This window comes from Macaca thibetana, chromosome 6, assembly GCF_024542745.1.
Source record: "Macaca thibetana thibetana isolate TM-01 chromosome 6, ASM2454274v1, whole genome shotgun sequence".
NCBI lineage: Eukaryota > Metazoa > Chordata > Mammalia > Primates > Cercopithecidae > Macaca > Macaca thibetana.
In genome coordinates this window covers 132,666,639-132,693,332 of record NC_065583.1, presented here as the reverse complement: position 1 = coordinate 132,693,332, position 26,694 = coordinate 132,666,639, and the positions used below count along the sequence as shown (strand labels likewise).

Here is a 26,694-nt window from a genome sequence, read left to right as displayed (position 1 = left end):
CCTACTGCTTTCATTTTTGTCCTCCTCATTTCTCACTTGAACTCTTTAACCAGCTGCTATCTCCCACTGCTCCAGTCCATCATTCATACCACATTTAGTGTTGTCTTCTTTTCAATATGCAGATTTGGTTATGGCCTTTCTTGCTTAAAATCTTTGGTTACAGCTTCCCAAGCTCTATATACTACATAACATAGCATTTAATAATTTTCATAATCTGACTCTCAGCTGTTTTTTAAATCCCTCTTTGTGTCATTCACTAGGAATCACCTTTTCGTGCCTGTGTACTTTAAGACTTCTTATTTGTATGTTTCTGGTGCCCCGTTTTTGATTCTCACTCTCTACTGATTGGCCAAAATCTTCATATTCTCAGGACACATCTGAAGAGTCATCTCCTCATTGAAGCTTTATCTGACACCTACAGGCAGTTTTCCTAGCACTTACATGTTTTTATCTCATTATTATGAGACTTACCACAATGTATTAAATTGCACTTATTTACCTTCATTCTTTCTCAGTAGGCCCCTTTAGGACAGGGCTAGATATTCAGTAAAAACATGTTGCATGAACAAATGACCTGATCAGAATATTTTCCAGAAGAGCCAGCTAAAGGTAGAGACCTTGCCTAAGGTCCTTGAGCTAATAAATGGTAGCACTGGGGTTCCAGTCTAGATCTTTTCAATATATTTCCACTGACACCAAGGTGCAGCAGAACCCTATCTCAGTGTCTACGGGGTAGAAGAGAGGAAATGGACAGGTGCATTAGTCTGGTCATGGGGTGTTAGGCGATTACACCAAGATGGGTGGCAGCAGACATGAAAGGAGAAATCAAAGTCTTGTTTGAGTATAAGACATGAAGGCGATAGAAGAAAGGTGAATCAAGATCCCTGGGAATTTTGAGCCTTGGAGACTGGGGTTGGTTGGAAGAGATAGCTGTTTATCATTGTTGTTGTCGTCATCATTATTAACAGTAGTATTTTCTGTGGGCCAGCTCTGGGTTTAATACTTTGAGTGCATTGCTCAGGGTGTTCGTCAGAGAACAGCTCGAGTAGGTCCTACAATTATCTTTGTCTTAAGCTTGAGGACATGGAAGCTTAGGTTAAGTGATTTGCCAAGATGGAATCAGGATTGAACCCAGGCAGCCTGACTCCTGAGCCTGCCATCTTCTGTAACAGCTGCTCTAGTTTAAGGAGAAAGGTGAAAAGTTATCATCTGGTCATGTTCCATATGGGGTAATAGGTGCCCATGTGATATTTAGAGTTATGGACTGGGAGCTTAGGTAAGACGTCAGTGCTGCAGCAGAAATGAATGAGTAATCCAAACTGAAGTAGTAAAGCATTGAAAATAGTGGAATTCTCCAGTGGAAATGGTAATGAATAGGTCAGGCAAGGGGCTGAAGTTTGATAAATGTCCACTTAGGGTAAAAGGAGGAAGAAAAAAAGTATTGAGAGAAAGTTGTAAGAAGGTAAGAACAATCAATATAATTTGCACTACAGAGATTTCAAAGGAAAGATTTCTGAATTGGTTAAGAGAAGTCCTTTAAAGTGCCCCAAAGAAAGTTTGATGTTTAAGTGCTTTTAAAAAATATTATTTAAAAAACCCTGAGTGTATTTTATTAAGATATCAGTAGTACAAGAAATACTAGGTATTTTACTTTATCACCCTGTGTGTTACAAGTGGTACTAAATTTTCCTATACTTCTTCCCCTCTAAAAAAAAAAAAAAAAAAAAAAAAAACAAGTTTCCTCTTAAAGAATTTTTTTGTTATTTATTTCAGAAATCGAACATCAAGGTCGGCAAGTAAATTCAGTCAGAGACTCCCTAGAGTCTGAAACTAAAGGAAAAGCACTTTAATCCTGAGGAAGTTCTCCTTATAACTGCCTCTAGATTTAACTCAGTGGATAAAGTAATGTACTAGGCGTTTCCATAAAATTCACTCATTCCAGTAGTTCAAGTGAGGATTTGTAGTGACCCACTGTAAAAGCATGATCTCATAAACGTAAGATCTTATGAAGATGATGTGGGGCCTTTTCCACTCCATCTTAAAATAGCTCAGATGATAATGAATTAGTGCCTAAAATAAAGGACATTTGAAATTATTTTTAATTACAAAAGGCACAGCTGATGCACATTTCTGGATAATGGTAAGAAAAAAATATGATTAAAAGAGCAGTTTAGTGCAGTGTATTAGGTTAAGCAAATGTGTAACTTAGTTTTAAAAGGTGTCTGACTTGTGGGACTAGAGGTGGCTCTTTTTCCCCCTAGCTTAATAGGCTAATTAGAGTCACTACAGGCGGTTTGAGGGGTGAATACACTTAAAAAAAATTAGTTTGCCAGCACTATTGAATTTGCCATAAGTGGAGTCAGCTTCTGAAATAGTTCAGTATTTCAAATAAAGACATTTTATTTAGTACTCTAGAGTGCGTTAAATGGCTCCCTTGAGCATTAAAGGCATCACTCCATTTTCCAGGACCTGCGCGAAGTCTGGCTCAATTATCCTCTCCACCCACTCCAAGTAAGTATGACCTCCCTGTCTGCAGTGAGCTTTATGACTCCAACTATTCATGTTACTTTCCTTTGCCTTTTTTTCCTCTCCCACTTTTATCTTTTGATTCTCTTCAGTGGCATTATGCCTTTAAGCTGAGGTGTCAGACCTGGGAAACTTCGGAACAATAGTAGAATGAACCCATGCATTGTGTTTATGTGGTCTGGAAAGGGGTAGGGGGAGCACTGGGAGTCATCCTCCCTCAACGAGGAAGGAAGAGCTACTGTGTAGTTATGGATGCCCCATCACCACCAAAAGGTGATATTCAAAGTGTAAAATGTTGACTCCAGTGTATCTACACACTTGCTATTGCAGGGAAAGTGTTAATAGTATGGAAGCAAATCTGAGGATACTAAAAAAGTAGAACAAATACTAAATTAACATTGTTAAAGTATAATCTGATCTGGATCTTAGAAATTTAAAGCTTCAATTCAGAGTGTATAAAACCTACTATAAATTTAAAAATGAGTACAATGTGATAGCTTTTCAATCAAGATTTTGGAATTTAAAAGCCCTACTTATGGTGATGACACCTATTTCCCCAGATGGTTTAAGAATTCTTACTATTCTTTGCTTTTATTTCGTTTTACTTTGGGATATATGCATATATGTAAACATGCATATGTATCCTCATATACATATTTTTATATATGTATATAAAATAAATATAAGAATAATCAGTAGTGGTTGAACTCTCATAAGAGGCTTTACAGTGAGAAATGACATTATTTCAGCTTACTTTAAAAATGTTTTACTAATACATGAGTGCCCAAAGTTGTTGCGAATGTTCATTTTAATCACACTTTTCATATTTGCTCTCTGCCAGTTGTTAAAGGCTCATTGTTGGAGCACCACCTGTCTAGTGGTATAATAATCTCCAATGTACATTGAATTCTGTTTTAATGATTCTCATTGCCAAAATAGGTTGGTCCCTAGAAAACACAGTAGTCAAATTACTTTAATGCAGTAGTTTTTGAAGGACAGACCCAGACCAGCAGCATCTGCATCACCTGGGAACATGTCAGGAAGGTGGATTCCCAGTCTTGATTCCAGACATAGAAAATCAGTAACCTTGGGGACAGGGCCTAGCTGACTGCATTTAACATGCATGCTAGAGTTTGAGAACCATTGTTTTACTAGATATATATATTCTCTACCAGCTGTTCTTCAGCTTGCATCTCCTTGGAGAGTTAGTATAATACTTGGATTCTGAACTATCTGTGTACAGTACTTGGCCTTGAAATTTGATAGAAGATTGGAAAATATTATTTGAACCTTCTTTAAATATTAGATTTGTTTGCCATTCAAAGAGATGAGAAAGGAACTTCCGTGCTTTATTGGCATTTCATAAATTTTTGCTTATGGGAGAAGGAATTTTACAAAACACCATCCTAGAATTGATCATTACACTTATAACCAAAAGTGAAAAAAATGATTTTTATTTATTTCTATTTTCCTGTAGCTACAAGAGCCAAATACTGATAGACAACTTATTGAAACTTCTCCAGTTCTACAAAAACTTACTGAGTTTGAAGAAGCAATTGGAGTAATTTTTACTCATGTTCGACTTCTGGCAAGGGCATTCACATTGAGAACTGTGGGATTTAACCATCTGACCCTGTGAGTGAAAAGTTCTCATGTTGTCCCAATGTGACCATTTAGACGAGGCAGTCCCAGACCTTTGGAGCATGCCCTTCGAAGGAATTGGGATTTCAAATATATTTCCAGGAAAGTCACACTGCGAGATGGGTGAGCAGACAGACCCCAGTGTGGACCCAGGGTTATGCTCCAATCCAGTGTTGTTGGTTCCATTGTCATGCATCTTGGTTTCCCTGTGAAGTGTCAAGAGAAGTGTGAAGAAAGTATAAACTTTTTCCCAGCAGGGACAGATACTAAATATTTTAGGTTTTGTGGGCCATGTGGCCTGTGTGCAGTGATTCGACTCTGCCGTAGTAGCATCAAAGCAGCCACTGATGAAATGGAAATGAGTGAACATGGCTGTGTTCCAGTAGAACTTTATCCTTAGAAACAGTCCGTGGGCTGGATGTGGCTCTCTGACCCCTGCTGTAGATGAATGATTTGAAGGTGAGCTAGTGAAACAATTAAGAAAATAAGCAAAATTTTACTTCTTTGGGGTTGTTTTTTGTTCATTTTTTTACTCCCCTCTTCCAAACCAAATATTCCCAACTCTCTTTAAACTATAAAGATGAAAGATTATCATAGTTTTTTTTGTTTTTAAATTTGGATTCCAGCTTTGAATAACAGAGTATGTTATTTCTTTTTCTTTTTCTTTTTCTTTTTTTTCTGACAGATCTCATTCTGTTGCCAAGGCTGGAATGCAGTGGCATGATTACGGCTTACTGCAGCCCTTGACCTCCTGGGCTCAAGCCCTCTTCCTGCCTCAGCTTCCTGAGTAGCTGGGGACTATAGCTGTGTCCCCTATGACTGTAGCTGTGTGCTACCATGCCTGGCTAATTTATATATACACACACACACACACACACACACACACACACACACGGCTAATTTATATATATATATGGCTAATTTATATATATATATGGTTAATTTATATATATATATGTATGTATGTATGTATTTTTTTTTTTTTTTTTTTTTTTTTGTAGAGATGGGGTTTCTTCATGTTGCCAGGCTGATCTCAAACTCCTGGGCTCAAGTGACCCACCTGCCTCAGCCTCACAAAGCACTGGGATTAGAGCCATGAGCCACTGCACCCGGCCAGAGTATATATTTCAATAAGTTTAGCAAAGAAAATTCTTGGACCTGTTTGCTTTCTTTCAAGACTGTTGTTTGTATTATGCTTGATTTTTCAATTTATGCTCTTCAGCTTCTGACCAGGCAGTGTTTACCAGTCTTGATTTTGGCAATCGTTTAATGCTTAGATAATATTCACTTTATTCTTCTTTAAAACTCAACCTATATTAACTCAGATCTCTTCTCAATCGAGGGGCCTTAGGGAATTGTATTTGGTTTTGTGCTTTAAAACAAAATGAATACATTGTCTTTTTAAGTCATGCCTTTTTAAAAATTCTGGGTGTTTTTTTTGAAATCCATAAATGGTTATTGATTTCTTTACTTTGATATTTCTTTTTCCAGAGGCCACAATCAGAGAATGGAATTCCTAGGTGACTCCATAATGCAACTGGTAGCCACAGAGTACTTATTTATTCATTTCCCAGATCATCATGAAGGACACTTAACTGTGAGTTTGTTAAATCACTTCCTCCAATAAGATTGCTGTAAAACAGAGTGAAGATTAGAGGGGTCAAATATATATCTATGTGATTGATTTCTTACTCTTAGTGACTTTAGCTTATCATATGGCTTTGTTCATTTCATTGTGCAAATTGTATACAAAGCACATACGCAATGAGAGCTCATTTTATACTCCTTTATTTACTGACTGCCTACTCTGCAAAATATTGAGCTAGGCCTCATGGAAGGAGCAAAGATAAATTGACACCAAGTCTGTTTACAAGGAGCTTAAAAATTATTAGAGATTAAAGCTTAAATAAATAACCACAAAATAAAGACTATACTCTCTATATATCATGTGTTTAGACATGTAAATAGATACACATGTATAAACCTGGAACCATAGAAAGCATAAGTTACTATAACTAAATGCAAGGTAGAACATGTTAAATATTATAAAGAAGCCTAGGTAAATTGCTACACTTGTGCAGTTTAGGAAAATACGAGGTTTCTTCTATCTGTGGAGTTCAAAGAAAGCTTCATGGGTATAACGATGTTTGAGGCTTTAAAGACTGTTGGGATTTGGCCATTGGGATTTGGTGGGAAGAAATGTCTATGCAAGGGCAGTACACACACTGGGACTGCAGAACAAAAAGGCATGGCATAAAACAATGAGAAGACTGAGAGGCAGTAGGGACTTAGTTTGGTTAGACCATGGCAGAGTTGAAAGGGAGTTACAGAGACAAGTTTGATTTGTAAACAAAGTGAAATGGTCCCCATGCCTCTTAATTTTGGTTTCATTTTATAAAACTTTCGTGAGCTTTTTTATTTGCTGCATACTTTTTTTACTCTGTAAAACCAGTCAATAATATCCTGAAATAGTGAACAAAATGTCCAGAAGGAGGTCATGATAATCTCTTAAGGCACAAGGAGTAACCTTTGAGAAGTCTCTTGAGGATTGGACATTGAGAAAGCAAATACTTTATTGGGCAAAGAAAAATATTGGTACACTACAAGATACTTAGTGCAGTCTGTCTTTATTATGTTGAAGCAGATAACAAGTCTTTCAAACTTTGCATCTGTACGGTTTTTATGTGTGTTCTGCTTTGAATAGGATTTTATCTTTGTAACTGTGAGCCCTGGAAATAGTTTATGCGAGACATAAATATTGGAACTAGAGAGAATATGGTGACTTGGCTGTTTAGATGTCATTTTTCAGTGGAATTTCTAAGCCTAGCATTCATTCACTCAATGAGTATCTCTTGAGTTCCATCATAAGTGCTGAGGAATCAGCAGTACTCTTTTTTATATTAACAGTTTGATTACCATTTAAAGTTAACTGTTTTTAGGTGGACAAGAAAGAGTTTTTCATGACAATATTAAATTCATAAGAAAATGTGAACATTTTTGAGAAATGAACTATTGTCTAGTATCTCACTGTTCATTAGAAAAACAATAAATTGCATGTTCAATATCCTCTGACACTTCATACGTGTCAGAGTATCTGGTTGGCCTGAGAAATCGCCAAACCAACTAAATAGTTTGAAGTAGTAATTTGTCTTAGGGCCCTATAGAGGCCACTTTTGAAAATGTTTGCTTTAAATATACACATTTCCCCTGGTATTCCTACAAAATTAATTGTGAACTCTAGGATCTTACAGAGATGGGAAGTTTATTGTTTCCCACCTGCTCACTGCATACATTTCTCCTCCCACCCCACTCCCCTACCCCCAGCATTGAACAAAAACCAAAACTCAGAAAGGCATGAGTCCTGCCCATGATCTAGAGAAAGGTAAAACTAGGATTAGATGAGAGACTCTAGTTCTGTGTTCTTTCCAAAATCACTGCAATGCCAGAAGTGTAGTTTTATCCAAAATGAATTTAACAGCCCTGCTGTCTTAATATTAGAAAGTTTTTGACTAGCTTATTAGAATGGTGTTGACAAATGATAAAATTATGTGAAGGCTTTTTGAATTATATTCACAGAATGCTTTGGTAGAAATCATCAGGACCAGCAGATCTGCGGGCAAGACAGAGACAAAGAATAAGCTAAACGCAGATTCTAACAGATACCAACTCCCATCAGCATTAACATGGCTGCTCCGTCCTCCTTGAAATACAAGCTTTGTTGGCTTCTGTCACGGTGCACTTTGCTGGGTTTCCTCTTACCTGTTTAGCTACTCTTTCTCAGCCTGCTTTGCAGACACATCTTAGTCTTATGGCCAATAAACAGTCCATATCTAAAACACTCATTCTTAGGCCATGTTCTCTTTTTAATCTCTGCTACCAGTCCTTTCAATATATGTCATCAGTTTCATCTTACTGGCAGATGACTTCTAAACTGATCTCTTCAGTTCTCTCTGCCTTCTGAGTTCCAGCCCTAGCTGCCTTCTCAATGTCTCAACACATGTAAGACCGAATTTATAGTCTCCTGCCTGGGTCCTCGTCCAATATTCCCTAATTGAACGGTGGCACCACCCATTCAGTGTTGCATGTCAGAAACCTAGGAGGCATCTTGGATGCCTCTCTCTATCTCCCTTTTCTATATCCCAGTCCATTCACAAGCTCTGACAGTTTTACTCCTCAAGTATTTCTTTAATTTATCCTCTTTCTTATGACCTTTTTTCTGTCACCCACATCCTCCTTACCATCCTTACTCACCTGGACCACTGCAGTTTAATTTCTGCATAACTATCAAAACATCACAAGGGCCAGGTATGGTGGCTTATGCCTATAATCCCAGCACTTTGGGAGGCCAACCTGGGAGGACTGCTTGAGCCCAGGAGTTCAAGACCAGCCTGTACAACATAATGAGACTCTATCTCTACAATAAAATTAAAAAACTAGCTTGGTAGAGTGGCATGCATTTGTAGCCCCATTTACTCGGGAGGCTGAAGTGGGAGGATCGCTTGAGCCCAGAAACTGTGGTTGCACCACTGTACTCCGGCTGGGCAACAGAGCAAGACTGTCCTCTCTCTGTCTGTGTGTGACACACACAGACACGCACACACACACACACTGTGATTGATAGAGACCCAGTTGAAAGAAGTGACATTTATTAAATTGCAAAGGATAGGAATCTGAAGGTTGTGTTCATGCAAAACATAAGGCAGTGCAGCATCTTCCCGTGAGAGGAGGGTGCTCCTGGAGTCCCCAGGTTTCTCCTGGATGTATCCTAATATTTGAAAAGCCTGCCTTTGCTGTTCTTACGGGCATTTTTGAATTCTATCTGAGAGATGGACAGCCTCTCAGGCAGAAATCCTTCAAGAGGCCCAGATCTCAGGCCTTTGTGAAGTTAATTTTTGCAGCTTCCTACCAAGGTCTTCCTATGTCAACTCATGCCCCTGCTCAATCCATTTTACATGCTGCAGTCAAAGGAGTCTCTTCACAACAAATCTACACTGGCCTTTCATCTACAGTGACTACACTGTGACGACACCAGCCATTCATCTTCAGTCCCCTTTGGTTGTTTCTCTTCCTCTCCCCACCTATTAACATTAGAGTGGCCCAGTTCTCAGTCGTCAGACCTCCTCTCTGTCAACTTCTGCTGATCTCATTCTGTCTGTCTCATGGCTTTGAATACATCTTTACACTACTTCCTAATTTGTGTCTTTGGCCTTTTCTCTTTCCTTTTTCTTGTAAATTTGTTTTAAGTTCTGTGTAGATTCTGACCACTTTTACTATCACTTGGTCTGAGCCACTGTAGTCCAGATTATTAGCCATAACCTCCCAACTGGTTCATCCCCCGGGCCCTAGTCAATTTTCAGCACATCTAGAGGGATCATTTTTAAAGAGAAGCCAGATTACATTCCTCTTCTGCACAAAACCTCTCAAACCTTGCTATCTCAAGGGTAAAAGACAGTGTTGTTACAGTCACCTTATATGAACTGGCTCCCTGTTTCTGACTGTTTCATAGACTGTTAACATTGGCCTCTATGCCAGCCCCTGCAGGACACTAAGCAAGCCCTTGCCCCAGGGCCTTTGCACGTGCATTTTATCTGGCTGCAGTATTGTTCTCCTGGTAGTCTATACAGCCAAATTGCTCACCTCCTTCAGGTCTCTGTTCAGATGTCATCTTATCAATAAAGCCTTCCTTAACCTACCCTGAATAAATAGACAACCGCTTCCCCCTTGTCCCTAGCACATCTCCTCAGCCTGGAACCTCTCATGTCTTTTTCCTCCTTAGCATATAGTATGTAATGTACTTGTTTACTATCCGTCTTCTCCCATCAGAGTGTAAACTCCGTGAAGACCAGGATTTTTGTTTGTTTTCTCCATTCCTGATTCCTGGGTCCCTGGGAAGTACCTGGCATATCAGTGCTCAGCAAGTATGCTTTGACTGAATGATCATCCTATCCCAGCTTAACTCTCTACAGTTGCTCTTCAGATAGTTTTTTTTTTTTTTTTTTTTTGAGACGGAGTCTCGCTCTGTCACCCAGGCTGGAGTGCAGGGGCGCGACCTCAGCTCACTGCAAGCTCTGCCGCCCGGGTTTACGCCATTTTCCTGCCTCAGCCTCCCGAGTAGCTGGGACTACAGGCGCCCGCCACCTCACCCGGCTAGTTTTTTGTATTTTTTAGTAGAGACGTGGTTTCACCGGGGTAGCCAGGATGGTCTCGATCTCCTTACCTCGTGATCTGCCTGTTTCGGCCTCCCAAAGTGCTGGGATTACAGGCTTGAGCCACCGCGCCCGGTCACTCTTCAGATAGTTTCTAAAGAACAGGCAAAGCCCTGGGTGGTCTGGCTTTGCCCGCCTGCCCAGCCTCATACCACAGGCTCTTCTTCTCGCTCTGCACCTCTGTACTGGGCTGCTGTTTGCGTTTCTCCAGGCCTCCTCCTGTCAGCAGGCCTTTGTGTATGCTCTTCCTCCCCCGGAAGCTGTTCTGTTCTAGCCCTTACTCTCATGTGCCTGGTATCTTCTACTGTTCCTTTAGATGTCCTTTCTGGTGTGACTTCTGGATGTGGGGGAAACTTTCCCTGACCATCCTTCCCTACCCTTGGTCCCCTCCCCATCAAAATTCTGTGTTGTTTTCCTTCCTGGCCTTTACTTCACTTTGCATACCCCAGTAGACTAGAAGTTCTTTGAGAGCATGTTTTTGTTCATCCTGGCATATGATAGGCCCTCAGTACATCTTTGCTAAATAAATAAAAGAGTGACAATTGTGCAGTCAGCTAAGTCAAGAGGGAAGAGGCAGTGGCACTGGAGGGAAGTGGACTGTTGCTTTATGTATAAGGGAAGAAGCAGAGGACTTACTTATGAGTGTCTAAGGATTAAAATTAATTTAAAATTTGGAGAGGATTACTTATTGCAGTTGGATTGGTGGGGGGATGGCAAATGATTCATTATTGTGATTAAAGAGCACACAGCTACAGTAATTCACATTGGGAGGCATTAATTAGCTTTGAGCCATTCCCTTGCACACTTAAAGGGAATAAGGACAATTGAGCAAATGTAATATGGTTTTCAAGTTTTGAATGCTGATGGGGAAAAACATTCTGTTCTGTAAGTTGGCTATTCAAAAAGGCCTACTCGGGAAGGAGTGTTAGGCTTATCCAATTGTTCTAGGATAATTGAGTCTGCATTGGGCTATAGAGGGAAGAGGTTCTGTTTCACATGCTGAAGTTTTTAGTTTTTAGGATGGTGTATGCAGTAGGGTCAAAGTATAAATTGTGAGAACGCCTCAAAGAAAGTATTGACACAGGCCAGGATGCCTGTCATGTAACACTTGGAAATCTTTAGCCATAGGAGTTTTCTCCTCTGTATCATTCTTCTTTTCTTAGCCTTTAGTGTGTGGTAAAAATAGTTGCTCATCTCCATGCCTACTGTGTGCAAGGCACTGTACCCAATGGTGGCATGCACTATAGTGGTGATGAACCTACAGTTTTTGTTTGTTTTTAATGATTCGGGATAATGGGAAAGAGAGCAAGGATTACAGATACAAAGCTCAAGAACCAGTGATCTAATCCTGCCCTGCTGCTTCCACACAGCACTGAGCATAAATCATTCAGACAAACAGGTATTTTATCTAAAAGATCTCGTTGAGAAGATAGATTCCACAGCCTCCTGTTTGAGGATTTCTGTCACTGACATAATTTGGCTCTTTGTATCTGACCTGTATTTGCCTGCTAGCATTTATGTACCTTTTCTTTAGTTATCACGGGAAATGGAGACCATCTGGCGACCACTCTCGGTATAATAGACCTGTGTGGCATATCACTGTCACTTTCAATAGTATATTCTGCTTTCACCCCGTGTTCTTATATTAAAGCCCTCAAAATAATAAATCACAGTCTGCTTATTTTACACTAGGTGGCCCTCTTTGGTAGCTCATCTGCCAACTGTGGTTTTTCTCTTTAGATTCAAGAGTGAAATAGGGAACTTGAAGGAAGATTGTCAATATGTATGTTTTATTTAAACGAATAAATCTTTTTCTTATGAAAGTTTAAAGTAATGATGAAAGAGTGCTATGCTGGGATAATAGAAAACATCCTGGATTCTCAATACCAGAGTTTGAGATCTGGGATATTTACATTGGTCTGTGACATTGCACCAGGAATTCAGCAGTCCTTTTCTCAGGTTTACAGAGAGCTTTAAGTATAGCATTCTTAGTCATTTCTGGTGATTTCAAATTAAACTTTGTCTTTTTGGAAGTATTTTTTTAAAAGTTGTTAAGGACAGGTTAGCACCTGGTAAAATGGGGAATTTTGAGGACAGTGAGTGGACAGGACAGGTATCGAAAACATTTGACATTGAAAACAAATTCAGAGGAATTCTTGGAATTTTCTAGAAACTTTTCCCCATAACTGAAGAGCAAACGTATTTTGTCTAATTGTGATGATGCTATTGTGGATAACACAGCAACAGCTAACATTTCTGTTGTGTTTATCATGTGCCAGTCATTGTAGTTAGATTATATGTCATTCACTCTAATTCTCAAAACCACCCTGAGAGCTAGGCACTACATTCTCCATTTTATAGATGAGGAAACTGAGGCTCAGAGAGATGTAATAACTTAGACAGGGTCACTTAGCTAGGAAGTGCTAGAGCCACAGTTTGAACCCAGGTAACTTGGTGCGAAATATTTTGCTTTTTGCTATCTCTTAATACAAGGCATTGTTTGCAAAATAGTCTGATAACTGTTTTCTGCTCAATTGGGTGCTTAAGGTTTATTTTCTAGATTTCCACTAAAATATATAGATATTTCCTCTTTGTAAAATAGTAATTTATAATGTCACCATCTACAGGCTTTTCAACTTCATGTCTTGCCCCCATTTAAATCCTTCTGCCAAAATAATCTTTGTAAAATAAAAAAAAGTTACCTCACAACTGCCCCCGTTTGATACCTTTTGGGATTCTTCTTCCCCTACAGGAAAGCTCAGGCTTCTTTACATCACCTGCCAGCCGCACTGCATCAGCTCTCCTCACCTGGCTCTGATTTCCCCTCCAGGTCCACCCAGCAGTGTAATGGCCCCTTGCATTTGCCATAGCTGCTCTCTCTTCCTTGGAAACCCTTTCCCACCCTTCTCTCAACTGGCTGACTCAGTCTTTTTCAGTTCTGATTCTGTGTTCATCGGAATCCACCTACATGAATCTTTTCAAAAGTTTGATCTCCAGAAATGTTGATTCGTTGGTTCTTGAAAGAAGCCTGGGCACCAGCTTCTCAGAAGCACCTTACGATTCTGGTGGTACAGCCAGGGAAATGAGGCCCTGAAATGCTTTTACTCAAATGTCAGCCCTCCTCCAGGAGGCCTCCCTGGAAGGCTGAGGTCTAGAGGAGCACCTGTGTATACCTGCAGTCTCTGTGCTGGCACTGCGGCCACCACAGTGCATTGCAACAGCCGGTCTGCACGTGACTTCCGAGGAGGGTGTCAGTGCCTGAGGGCAGCAGCAGCATGTTGCTCCTCTCAGGATCTTCAGCTGTCCGCACAGGGCCTGGCATGTAATTGGCCTGCACCACTGGTGCACTGAACTGCTGTAACCTCAGGTTTTCTTTCTTGCTCATCCCCCTGGGTCATGTTCTTTGGCAAATAACATGATTCATTATGAAGTAGAGTTCAGCAAAGGACAAGGATGAAAGTTGTCATTTAGAGAACTGCCATTCAGACTTTCTTGTCTAGGTAAAGAGCAAGGTCTTCCCTCTTTTCAACTCATTTTCTAAATTTAAACTGACGATGAGAATATGGATGATGTATAGCTTCCTTCTCCCCCACTGACTTTTGGTTCAGCCTCTGAGTTTTTGGCAAAAACTTACAGATCTCACTTATTATTGGCCACCCTTCTGCTTTCAGACCTGTCAGGGCTTGTCTGAAATAAAACTGGAAGCATTTCTGATTCCATCCTCACTGCTTTCCTCCTTCCCCATCAGTACAGCACTGAGTGAGGGGCCCTGACACTGGAAGGTGGCCGCTGGGCCTGGCAGCCAGTGATGTGTCATAATTTGCGTGTGCTCATGTGTACGTCAGGCTTGTTGTATCTGAGGCATGAACATTCCATGTCCATGGCTTAAAGAGTTTTCTTCCCATACCGACAGCATATATTCGGAGAGGACTCAACTTATTCAGCATAGCCTTGTTCCCATAGTAGCCATCCTATTCCCCCACAGACTCTACTTTAGGAAAGCTCCCCGTCCCCATTTGAAATCCAAACCAAAAAAGATATATCACTGTCAGCTCAATTATTCCATAATTACAAGATATTAGGCTAGTGGGCTCCTTACTGGTTGGGTCTTCTATTAATGTTATATGCTAGCCTTTTAATTTTCAGCTCCTCTATGGATGTTAATTTCAGTGAAACTCTATATTGAAGAAAAGATGGGGCTAAGGGGGAGATAGGAGGAGGAAAGAAAGCAGAGACAGGCAAAGAATAATAGTCTGAAATTCAACAGCAAGCATGGCTTATGAAGATCAAGTTATATTTCTGCTTTATGAATCATTGTCAGACAAATTAAGAACATATTGTTTCTTATTTATCTGTTGTCAAGGATTCACTATCAGACACTGAGAATAAATCTTGATTTTCATAAGCTCTGTTGACACCATGGAGCCACAGAGCATAAAACTTGCATCTAATAAAGTGCGACATGGAACAGCAGGGAGTGGAATACCAGCACAACTCACAGCTGCTTCCTGCTCCTCGTCCCTGTTTTCAGGAATGTTTCTTAGCAGGAAGTTTTTTAATAGACCAAGAATTTGTTATATGTATTCTAAGAAAAGTTGTAGTTGTAGATGCATTATTCTCCCAAATCTTAAGAGATCAGGGATGATTATGTTCCATTTTTGTTTGGTGAGTTCCCATCTTTGTATGTACCTACTTGCTCCCAGCTGTCCTCCTCTCCTCTTCCCTAGTGAGTGGTTAATGAGTGTTAAATGCCTAAACCATACTTGTTTTATGGACACTTCTATAATGGATTCGTTGCATAATTTTCATGCAGCGTATAGTGTTACTAGTTGGATAATTCTTGGAGGACTCTTAGCTGTCTGATGAAATTCCTAGTAGAAATTTTTGTTTTGAATTCCTAAAGTTGAAATATGAAAATTATATTTTAATTTGATTAGAGACAAAGGATACCAGTATGGGCCAGGTGCAGTGGCTCATGCCTGTAAATCCCAACACTTTAGAAGATCAAGGTGGGTGGATCACTTGAACTGTGGAGTTGGAGACCAGTCTAGGCAACATGGTGAAACCTTGTCTCTACAAAAAAATACAAAAATTAGCTGGGCATGATGGCAGGTGCCTATAGTCACAGCTACTCAGGAGGCTGAGATGGGAGGATAGCTTGAGACCAGAAGGTGGAGGTTGCCGTGAGCCAAGATGGAGCGCCACTGCACTCCAGCCTAGGCAACAGAGCAAGAGCCTGTCTCAAAAAAAAAGGATATCAGTATGAAAAACTGAGACTCAAGCTAGATACCATAAATCTTTAAAATAATAATAAAAGTAAAAATGTAAATAATTTAAATCTTTTCATAATATTTACTTAAACCTCACTTAAGTCCTATAATATCAAAATTAGCATCAATGCCATGAAACTTGAAGCTTATTTTAGACTTTAAAAAAAGAATCCTTTAAAACTAATGTACAGTGACAGAACGTTCGCAGGCCGAGTTTGCCTGGACAGGGGTTGGGAAGGATTCACTGCATGGAGATGCTGGGAATTTGTTTGGAGTGATAAAAACGTACGTGTTTTTCAAAACTCACCTAACTGTACACTAAAAATGGGTGCATTTTATTGAATGTAAGTTATACTTTAATAAAATTGATTTTTAGAACTCTTAATCCTTCCTCATTTAGTAGCATTAAACTTATTAGAAGCTATGACCTTAAGTCATACTATACATCCCTGCCCCCCGCACAACCCTGCCCCACTGCTTCTAAAGAAGTAAATGAGCCATTTATTAGTAAGGTAAAAATCCAGTATAGCAGAGTGGAGCACGTTACTAAGGAGAGGGTAGACAGGCATGGAGCATATCACCGTCATCTGGGTGATGGTTGAGGACCTAGACCTCACTTATTTTGGTGTCCCCATCAGTGAGATCCTCTCAGACTGGTTGGGTCCAACCCAGGAATAAGAGAGGTCAAAAATGAAATGTGTTCTCAATGTACCCCCATTCCTTTTGGGCAGTTGTTGCGAAGCTCTTTGGTGAATAATAGAACTCAGGCCAAGGTAGCGGAGGAGCTGGGCATGCAGGAGTATGCCATAACCAACGACAAGACCAAGAGGCCCGTGGCCCTTCGCACCAAGACCTTGGCGGACCTTTTGGAATGTGAGTGCCACACACTTTTCTCTCAACCTTCAGGTTCAGAGTTTAAGTCCAAGTAACCGTATTTGTCCTCCTCCTCATTATTATTATGTTCTGGCTAAAGAAACCTTTTTTGCTATTTTAATTTTTATTTATGCTTTTTACCAAAGCTTTTCTGAAGGAAAATAATTTGAAACTAAGACATGTGAATAGTGAATTTTATGTTCAATCTATGCTCAGTGTACCCCCTACACATACCTCTCCATCCTAACACTCAGCTACCACATCCCTTTGTGTGAAACAGTAATAGGATATGAAGATCAGTTGTTGTGAATCAGAACCTTTTTGCCACCCAGCAGCCTTCATATAAGGGCACAGAAGAAAGAAGGGTAATTTATTCACTAAATACTGAAACTATTATCCATTGTTTTGAATGAGTGCAAAGCTCTGCGGACAAATGTCATCTTTTGCAGTTTCTGATATGGTCTGGTAGCATTGTAAATAATCCTATTATAGTTAATGAAAGGATTATACACATGTTGTATTGTTTGTATTACTTCAAAATAAGTGGGCCATTCACTGAGCCTTAGAACTTTTTTTCTTTTTTAGTGTTATAGTATTTTTGACAATTGGAATTATATTCAAGTATCAAAGTCTGCCATGCAAAACCAGCTTATTTACAAAGTGCAAAGGCATTCTGACTAAGCAACTTAAAAGAACTTCTTTTTCAGTGAAAGAAAAATAATTTAAAGATGAAAATCACATAAAAATTAAATTGAGAGATCATTCTCACTTTTTTTTTTTTTTTTTTTTTTTTTTTAGCTCAATGAAAGCTATTTTTATTCCTTCTTTTGAAAATCCACCATTTGTTTGCTTTGTTGAGGTACCTTTAAATGAAGTCATCCTAGGGGGTCACCATTTATTCATGCAAAATTTGACATACTGTTGTCATTAAGATCAGTAGTAAGTTTTTCTCTTTTTGGGCAGATTGAATCTATAAATTATCCCATTTCTGCTCATGAAATTTAACAGAATCCTTATAAAACAGGGGATCTCAGGATTGGTGTTGACAATGACCAGACCCAAGAATGTGCATATTCTGGCATCATATCTAATCTTCAAGTAGTATTTTGACTTATTTGATGTGAACAGGGTTGGGTGCTCAGATAGCACGTTTTCCCTGATATACAGCGGCATTCTGTGTACCTTTTAAACTAACCATTTAGCCCTTAGCTAAATGCAGTTTGGTCTTTGTACTCTATGATTTGCATCTTACACATCTCTTGCTGCTCTGATATTAATGATAAAAAGTGGGGAAAGATGAAATGGTAATGCTAAAAAACAAAGAGGGCGTGGAAGTTGAAACTGTTACTAAAATTTTGCTTAAAAGTCTAGGTCTCTTACTCTTTCTGATAAATGGCAGTGATTGTGGTTTATTTTAAAGTATCCTTTTTTCCCCAGCATTTATTGCAGCGCTATACATTGATAAGGATTTGGAATATGTTCATACTTTCATGAATGTCTGCTTCTTTCCACGATTGAAAGTAAGCTCATATAAAGTTTGAATTAGTGGTCTGCTTTATGTTTGGTGATTCCAGAACCCGTTACTAAAGAGTTTTTGGGGACTTCCACAGGAGTTCATTTTGAATCAGGATTGGAATGACCCCAAATCCCAGCTTCAGCAGTGTTGCTTGACACTTAGGACAGAAGGAAAAGAGCCAGACATTCCTCTGTACAAGTAAGTACTTGCTGCTTGCAGGCCATTGGTTGGATCCAGCATGCCTAGAATTGACTTTCCATGTGCCTTGGAGAACGAGTCATTGAGGGGTGATCATGACAGGAGCCCAGGATTCAGACTTCTTGACTGTCAGTGTGACTTTGGGCCCCACAGGGAAACTCGCTGGGGCTCTCAGTCTTAGCTGTAATAAGTGGGTCCCACTCCATTATCTCTGTGCTCTCTCCCATTCCTAAAAATCTCTGTGAACTACTGCCTGAGAGGGAGACAAACTAAGATTATGAGATCGAAAAGAAAATTTGGATTCAGTGATTTTTATATACATTTGTATATTTGTCTTCTTGCTTGTAACTTCTGCCGGGCTGTGCCTCCAGATGAGAAGATCATGTATGATTATTTGTAGCAATATTTGGGTGCCTCTCTGCACTTTCCCTGAACCCCTATTAGCTTCAGCTTGGAACTTTTCTTCTCAGAATGTGTATCAAAAGCCATCACGTACTTTGAATATCTTTATCCTTTGAGTGGTAGCCAAAAGTCATTAAAAAGGAATGTAGGTAAGTAGTGGGTCACTACACCACTTAATACCCGTTTTGATGAAAACAGGAGGTTCAGCTCTGAAGTAGAGTATCTTGAGACACACATAGGTTGATTAAGAAGATGCTTTCAAAGTGGAATTACAAAATGAAAGGATTATTGAAATAGGCGGGTTGCATCTCAAGGTATTGTCTGGGTATGTGATTTTAAGGATGTTTAAAGATTATTTCAAAACTGTTTCACCCCAGGTGGCTGCATACACAGTTGCAAGCATACACATCTGTGTGTGTGTGTTCTGTATGGAGTAAAAGCTCCCCTTTGGACTTTCTCAAATTTCATAATACACAAGGAAAAACATTAGACTGGCAGTTGGGAATTTTCAATCCTTTCACATGTTTTTATTTAACAGTCACAACACTTTATAGGCCTTTTTGCTAAAGAAAAACGAAGGCCAGGAGAAGAGGTTGAGTCACCCCACAGCAAGCTACTATAAATTATGCCAAGAAGCTGTCACTGCTAAACAATGTTTCCTTTATTTATTGGGGGAAAAAAAGCCCCAAATGTTTAGAAATAGCACTTTATTATGTGCCTAATAAGCATAATGAATATCCAAACTGTATTCTATGAAAGGCTCATAGCATTTCCTCATCCGAGTGATAATTAAGGTTCCATAAATAAAATGAGGATGCTAAACTTTCCATAGCACAGGCATGATCACTGTAATAAGTACTACCTTCAAGAAGCCACTCGTGCACATTCATCCCATGGAGCGTATGAACACAAAGGAAATTGCTATGCTCCCTTCTCATAAATCCCCCAAATGAAAGTACAAGATGAGTTTGCTCTTTTTATCAAGATCATGGGGTTGTTTTACATTTTTTTTTTTTTTTTTTAAGATTATTGTGTTCATTCCATTATCTTTGTTGGCTACTTTTAATTTCCCTTTTCCATGAAGTTATCAGTTTTACTGCATTTGAAGTCTGCACCATGCCATTAAAATCCAGAGTACCTGGAGCTTTGTTTTTTTGGCGATTGTGTTGTGTACTTGGCATTAAAGCATACCTTTGAAGTGATCTCAGATGTTTCAGAAATTAAATACATTTTCTGATCTTTTAGATAAGATACCAGACATTAGAAAGAATCCATAAAGGATGTGAAAGCAATTAGATGTGGCTTGAAGTGTATTACCCCAATATTTATTGTTTTAGGCTGTGATTAGCACTGAAAAACAATAGACTGGAGCTCTTTTCGTGATAAAAGTTTATGAATATGCACACTTAGAAACTCTTTAAAAATATTTTATACTTCACTGTTAGCCTTTGGATGTTACTACTTTGGGAAGAAATATTAAAATGCAATGCAGAATTTTTAAGAATTTCTATTTTAAATGCTCTCAATATTTGTCGGGTTAGCAAATCAAAAACGCTTTTTACCTTTTTGCCATTTTCACATTTCCTATTATTTTACTTTCCTCTGTCTAGGCAGTAAGTACATGGTTTTCCTCATAGTTCATAGTAACCATGACAAATAACACTTTACCATAATAAATGTTCTTTCTTTTCCCTTTCAGGACTCTGCAGACAGTGGGCCCATCCCATGCCCGAACCTACACTGTGGCTGTTTATTTCAAGGGAGAAAGAATAGGCTGTGGGAAAGGACCAAGGTATGAGAAGAAAATACCTGGAATTGCTTTTAATGAACATCCTGTGTGTCTCATTCCCTAGCTGGTATCTCCAAACGGAATCATCTGTCTTTTTCAACTCAGAGAAGAAAATGTTCAAGAGTAGTAGCAAAGTGAATTCCAGGGATTAATGCCCCCACATTAGTTGTCTCAAAGCCAAGCCCTGAATCAGCCCTGGACAATGGGAATACCATTGTGTAAGGGGCTTTAGCTACCTTAAGAAAACCACATTACCTGGTAAGACGGCCTGCCTAGTTTTAGTTACCCAGCAGAGTGCACTTTGATGCAAGCTGTGCATGTAAGATGTGTCATGTCGCACATGACACAGCCATTAGACTTTTTTTTGGAGATAAAGTCTCACTTTGTTGCCCAGTCTGGGGTGCAGTGGCATGATCTCCATTCGCTGCAACCTTTGCTTGTACCTCGGACACCCGAGAAACTAGGATTATAGGCACATGCCACCACGCCCACTAATGTTTGTATTTTTAGTAGAGACGGTTTTGCCATATTGGCCAAGCTGGTCTCGAACTCCTGACCTTAAGTGGTCCCCCCTCCCAGCCTCAGCCTCCTAAAGTGTTGGGATTTTAGGTATGAGCCACCGTGCCCAGCTCTGTTAGACATTTGATTTACTACTACTCACCTGAGCTGTGTAGAAATGCTAGCATCTTTAGGTGAAAAGAATTATGTATATTATCACCTTTCTTTGAACCCTCCAGTCTGTATCTTAAACTGAGAAATGATTTGAAACCTGTCTACATGTTTTTTTTCTTTTCCTCTTTAAACTTTACAGTGAGGGTATTCAAACTTAAGTATGAAATACTTCAGACCTAATATAAATGGAAGGCATTTTATTGCAGTATTAAAGTGTGGAGTGAATAACTTAAGGAGGCTTTGTGCAAATCAACATTTCTGCATGCTCTTGTGTATATTCCTATCTGTGCAATTCAGTGTGTGACAGTGGAAGTAATCAGAGGAAATTTTATGCACCAAACGTGAAAATCAACCTGAAAAATTTGTAGCCATACGTTGCATTTTTGGAAAAAAAAAAAAAAGGATCTCAAAATTAAAGTGTATCTTACTTTTATTTTATGTAATAGTATTCAGCAAGCGGAAATGGGAGCAGCAATGGATGCCCTTGAAAAATGTGAGCCTATTTCTTTTTCTATAATTATGTTCATCATGTAATGAGTGTTTTATGGAAAGAAAATGAGGAGGGAGAAAAATGGTAAGTACTGATAAAATGTGATTTTGTTTTCTTCATAATTATTCTTCACACAGAGAATATAGTAGAATGTGAGACATTCTAAAATGGACTTATATTTAAAAATGAAAGTATTCCTGAATGCTTTTTGATTTGCATTTTCCTTTTTTGCTTAGAGTCCTAATCTCAGCGTGGGTGACCTGTGTGAATAACCTGCTGTGTTTTCTTGTGCTTTTTTTTTTTTTGAGATGGACTTTTGCTCTTGTTGCCCAGGCTGGAGTGCAGTGGCACAATCTCGGCTCACTGCAACCTCTGCCTCCCGGGTTCAGGTGATTCTCCTGCCTCAGCCTCTCCAGTAGCTGGGATTACAGGTGTCTCCCACCACGGCCAGCTAATTTTTTTGTTTTTTTTGTAGAGACGGGGTTTCACCATATTGGCCAGGCTGGTCTCAAACTCCTAACCTCAGATGATCCACCCACCTCTGCCTCCCAAGGTGCTGGGATTATAGGCGTGCGCCACCGCGCCTGGTCTGTGTTTTCTTTCATACATTTCTGTATTCTCTAAAATCCTGTAACTGAAAAGAATACATGTGAAGGTTTTTTCTTTTTTGTTTTTGGCCATTGTTTTATTAAATGGGCTGTTATTACATACTTCTCTATACCTTTCTTTTTTGGCTCAATAATGTATCATGAGCAGCCCTGCAGATTATAGAAAACAGCTCCAATTCATTCTTATTGGCTGCATAATATTTCCTGCTAGAGGTGTGCTATATTTTATTCAGCCTTTTTATTATTGGTGGACACTTTTTTTTAAATCATCATTACCAACAAATGTCATATATTGGTGCTTTTTAGTTCTGTGGAATAGGTTCCCAGGAGTGGGATGCGTGGGTTGAAGAAACTTCAATTACATGATTGACCTTGTAGGAAATTGCATAGTCTTTTGTAAACTGAAGGCTTAAGTGCAAGGGATTTTTCTTCTGAGGTCTGTTGTGCTGCACAGCAGAACCTGTGGGCACAACATGACAGTGCAATTCTATTATGCTTCAAGTACCCCGCTAAATGAGGTAGCAGACAGTACAGTGCGGGAAGCTAAAAGTGAAGAGGCCCAGAATCTTCAGGCATGGGAGAGATTCCAGGAAAGGCAAGCAGGCTAAGAGCCAAGTGGAAATCAGCAGATAAAGGTTCCTGTTCGGGGGCAGGGAGGTTAGTGGGAACAGAAGCTGGTACTGCCAGGGTCCAGCATCCATGGATTCTTCACAGAGAGTTTTAAGTTGGCTATTAGGAACTTCATCCATTGTACATATAAATTTGCAGTCAGAGTGAAATAAAGTGAGATTCCATTTTTTGTTTGTTTTCGACTATAAAACAGTACTGGAGAGATCACCTGTTCTGAGACAGGCCTGCATATCCATACTGATAGGAGTGAGTTGTTTAAACTACTGGAAAGCAATTGGGCAGTATGTAGCAGGTCCTTAAAGAAGTTCATACCCTTGGTGGGCCAAGGAAAGGATCACTTGAGGCCAAGAGTTAAGAGACCAGCCTGGAATATAGTGAGTCCCTGTCCTTACAAAAAATTTAAAAAAATAAAATAACCCAAAAAACATTAGCCAGGCTTGGTGGCATGCACTTGTAGTGCCAGCTACTTGGAAGGCTGAGGCCAGAGGATCACTTGAGCCCAGGAGTTTGTGGCTGCAGTGAACTATGATCATGCCATTGCACTCCAGCCTGGGCAACTGAGTGAGAACCCTGTCTCTTCCCCTCCTCTCCAAAAAAGTTTGGACCATGAGAATCATGACAACTTGATTTATAATAGCAGGAAAAAAAGTCAAACTACGTGTTTAAGAGTAGGAAAATATTTCATAAATTTTGGTATATCCCCGGGTTAGGAAACATTTTCTGTAAAGGACTGGATAGTAAGTATTTTAGACTTCCCAGACCATACAGTCTCTGTCGCAATTCTTCAACTCTGCCATTGTAGCCCACTGGCCTGGACAGTATGCAAACTAATGAGTGTGTCTATTTAATGGGTGTGTCTACCAATAAAACTTTATTTATAAAAACAGATGGATAGCTGTATTTGGCCTGTGGGTAGGAGTTTACCAACCCTTGCTATATCCAAATGTTGTATCCATTAGTGGTTTTAAAAACTAATGATATGAGAAAATGCTTATACTAGAATAAGAAAGCATACCCTTATTAAATACATACCTATACTGAACTTTCCGAAAGAGTAGATAGGAAAATGATTTTAAATGTTCAAGTGTCTAGGTATATGTGTGTGCGCATGTGTATGTACACACACACACACATTTACACTGCATATATATGTAGTATAGCTTCATAAAGGCCATAAGGATATATTTAAAAAGTTTTATCAATAGTTAAATCTGAGTTATGTTTTTCAAATGCAAATTTGATTTTACAGTAGAATTTACTGGGGATTATTACATACTTCTGTACTACTGAGGAAATAGAGTTCATTTTGTAGAGACTTGCTTTACAGTTAACTCAGTGGGATTTATTTTTTAAAAAGTAGTTATATTTGAAACCTACATAAGGAATAAATTTTATCAGTTCAGGAATAGGATTTTATTACTGTTTTATTTCCAAAATACAGATGTCATGTTCCTCTTTTTTTAAAAAATCAATCTCTGGGCCGGGTGTGGTGGCTCATGCCTGTAATCCCAGCACTTTGGGAGGCTGAGGCAGGAGGATCACTTGAGGCCAGGAGTTTGAGACCAGCCTGGCTGACATGGTGAAACCCCGTCTCTACTAAAAATACAAAAATTAGCTGGGTGTGGTGGTGCACACCTGTAATCCCAGCTACTTGGGAGGCTGAGGCAGAGAATCACTTGAACCTGGGAGGCAGAGGCTGCAGTGAGCCGAGATTGCACCACTGCACTCCAGTCAGGGTGTCAGAGTGAGTTTCCATCTCTAAATAAATACATTAATTAATTAATTCAATCAATCTCTGACTCTCAGACATATCAGGTCTTTGCTGATTCCCCACCTGTCTTTCAGATGCTTTTCCTACTACCCTGTCCTTTCTTCAACCTACTGTGAGGATGGTACACTATACAATTTAGGGATAGTGTAATATAATAGGGATAAAAGAATTTAGGATATATTATACAGTCATCTCTCCTTATCCTTGGGGGATACTTGACCCCAGTGGATGCCTAAAACTGAACATTATGTACGCTGTATTTTTTCCTACATGTGCAAAATTTAATTGAAAGATGAAATGTAATTTATAAATTAGATACAGAAAGAGATTAACAATAAATAAAATTGAACAGTAACAACATACTGTAATAAAGGTTGTGTGAATGTACTCTTGATTGTATGCTGTGTCTGCTGTCTCTCAGAATATCTTATTTTACGTTACTCACCTGTTTTCAGCCCATGGTCGACCACAGGTAAATGAAACCATGGAGAGCAAGATCACTGATGAGGGGCCTGCTGTCTTATATGTAGATCAACTTCATTATGCATCATCCTTAAAGGAAATAAATGAACTTGCCCCCAAGCATGCCATGCTCTCCTACATCTTGGATTCTTCATGTGTTTGAAACATGAAGTTATATGTCCGCTTTGACTCAATAAGTTTTCTACTTGAGTTACTTTTGCAGATACAGTTTTGGGCCTGTCATTGTAAGCTTAAAAATTAATTATCAGACATAATGACTTAGAATGTGGCCTCTTTTTGTCCACCTGATCTTTCTTTGCTCTTTTCTGAGACTTTAATTCTTGGTAAATAATGGTGTCATAATGTCATTTGCTTGAAGTTTTTAGTTTGAGCTTTTCAAAAACTGTGACTCCATTTTACTGTATCCTTTCATCTCTCCCTGAAAGTCACCTGTTGCTAGGAGAGTGATGCTAAAGCACCTGCTTAGTAACATTCCCAAGCCACATGTCTGTGTTTTGACATTTCTGTATGTTCGATGCCTGTTATACTCAAGTTCACATCAGATATTGAAATTTACAATCGGGGTGCTCATCCAGGCTTCTGATGTGTTTTTGAGTGATGAAAGAATAAGGGAAGAAAACAACTTTCTATCTTGTGCCTTACGAAATATAATTATACACATTTCATATGCATGTATATTTGTATGTGTATATGTTTAGTTGCATCACTCTTTGCACTAGTGGCTATCCTTTATTAAATACAAAATATATTTCCTTGTGTCAGATAATTTTCCCCAGATGGCCCATCAGAAGCGGTTCATCGAACGGAAGTACAGACAAGAGTTAAAAGAAATGAGGTGGGAAAGAGAGCATCAAGAGAGAGAGCCAGATGAGACTGAAGACGTCAAGAAATAAAGGAGGGCATGCAAGTGTGGAGTATTTACTTGCTCAGTACTGTGACTGTTGTCTATTGAGACCTAGCCTAGTTTTCCTACAGACAATGAATGAAGTGTGCTCATTGAAATAAAATACAAGTCAAATTGCTATTGTTTTAATGATCTGTTTTTAGCTGGATGGTCTTTATTACAAAGGATTAGATTTTTCTTCTATTTAATGGAAAACTTGACTTTGGTGAATGTGCATTACTTCCTTTTGTTTTGCTCTTTAAATAATAAAATTCAAGAAGCATATTCTATGTGGAATAGATCCTGTTTTTTCCATCTCTGTCCCAGATTGTGACCCTAGACTTTCAATTGACAAGTAAAAAATTGACTTTACTAGACATTTTGACTATGCTCTATTAACATCTATACTTTTTCAAATCTCTGGATTTTTAAGTAGATTGTTCAGCTTTCATCTGGTGGCTGTTGTATCAAGTTCTCAGCTGCAAATATTGAACTTACCTGTCTCTAAGCAGTGAGTGTTTTGTAGAAGGAATCCGTTTAACAATTAATTGGCTAATGGGAGAAGAGGAAAGACTGATATTCAAGTCACATAGATTCTCTGAATCATTAGAATAGGAGAGAAATCATGATTCTAAGCCAGGCCACACTTTAAACCAAGTGCTCTCACCCTGAGGTTAGTGGAACCTTTAAGAAGGTAATGAACAGACTTCAGGGAAGTCAAAACCTCCCAATACCA

General features: G+C 39.2%; 1 protein-coding gene across 1 annotated transcript in view; it reads left to right on the top strand.

Moving 5' to 3' along the window:
• DROSHA (drosha ribonuclease III) overlaps window positions 1-26,248 on the top strand; it is a 135,233-nt gene extending 108,985 nt beyond the window's left edge. The window contains exons 30-38 of the mRNA XM_050793002.1: window positions 2,467-2,511; window positions 4,004-4,161; window positions 5,659-5,764; window positions 16,375-16,516; window positions 17,954-18,036; window positions 18,127-18,230; window positions 20,332-20,424; window positions 21,540-21,586; window positions 25,838-26,248. Of these exons, the coding sequence (XP_050648959.1) occupies window positions 2,467-2,511; window positions 4,004-4,161; window positions 5,659-5,764; window positions 16,375-16,516; window positions 17,954-18,036; window positions 18,127-18,230; window positions 20,332-20,424; window positions 21,540-21,586; window positions 25,838-25,968 (909 nt within the window). The 3' untranslated portion in view covers window positions 25,969-26,248. The remainder of the gene's footprint in view (window positions 1-2,466; window positions 2,512-4,003; window positions 4,162-5,658; window positions 5,765-16,374; window positions 16,517-17,953; window positions 18,037-18,126; window positions 18,231-20,331; window positions 20,425-21,539; window positions 21,587-25,837) is intronic.
• Window positions 26,249-26,694: the final 446 nt, after the last annotated feature.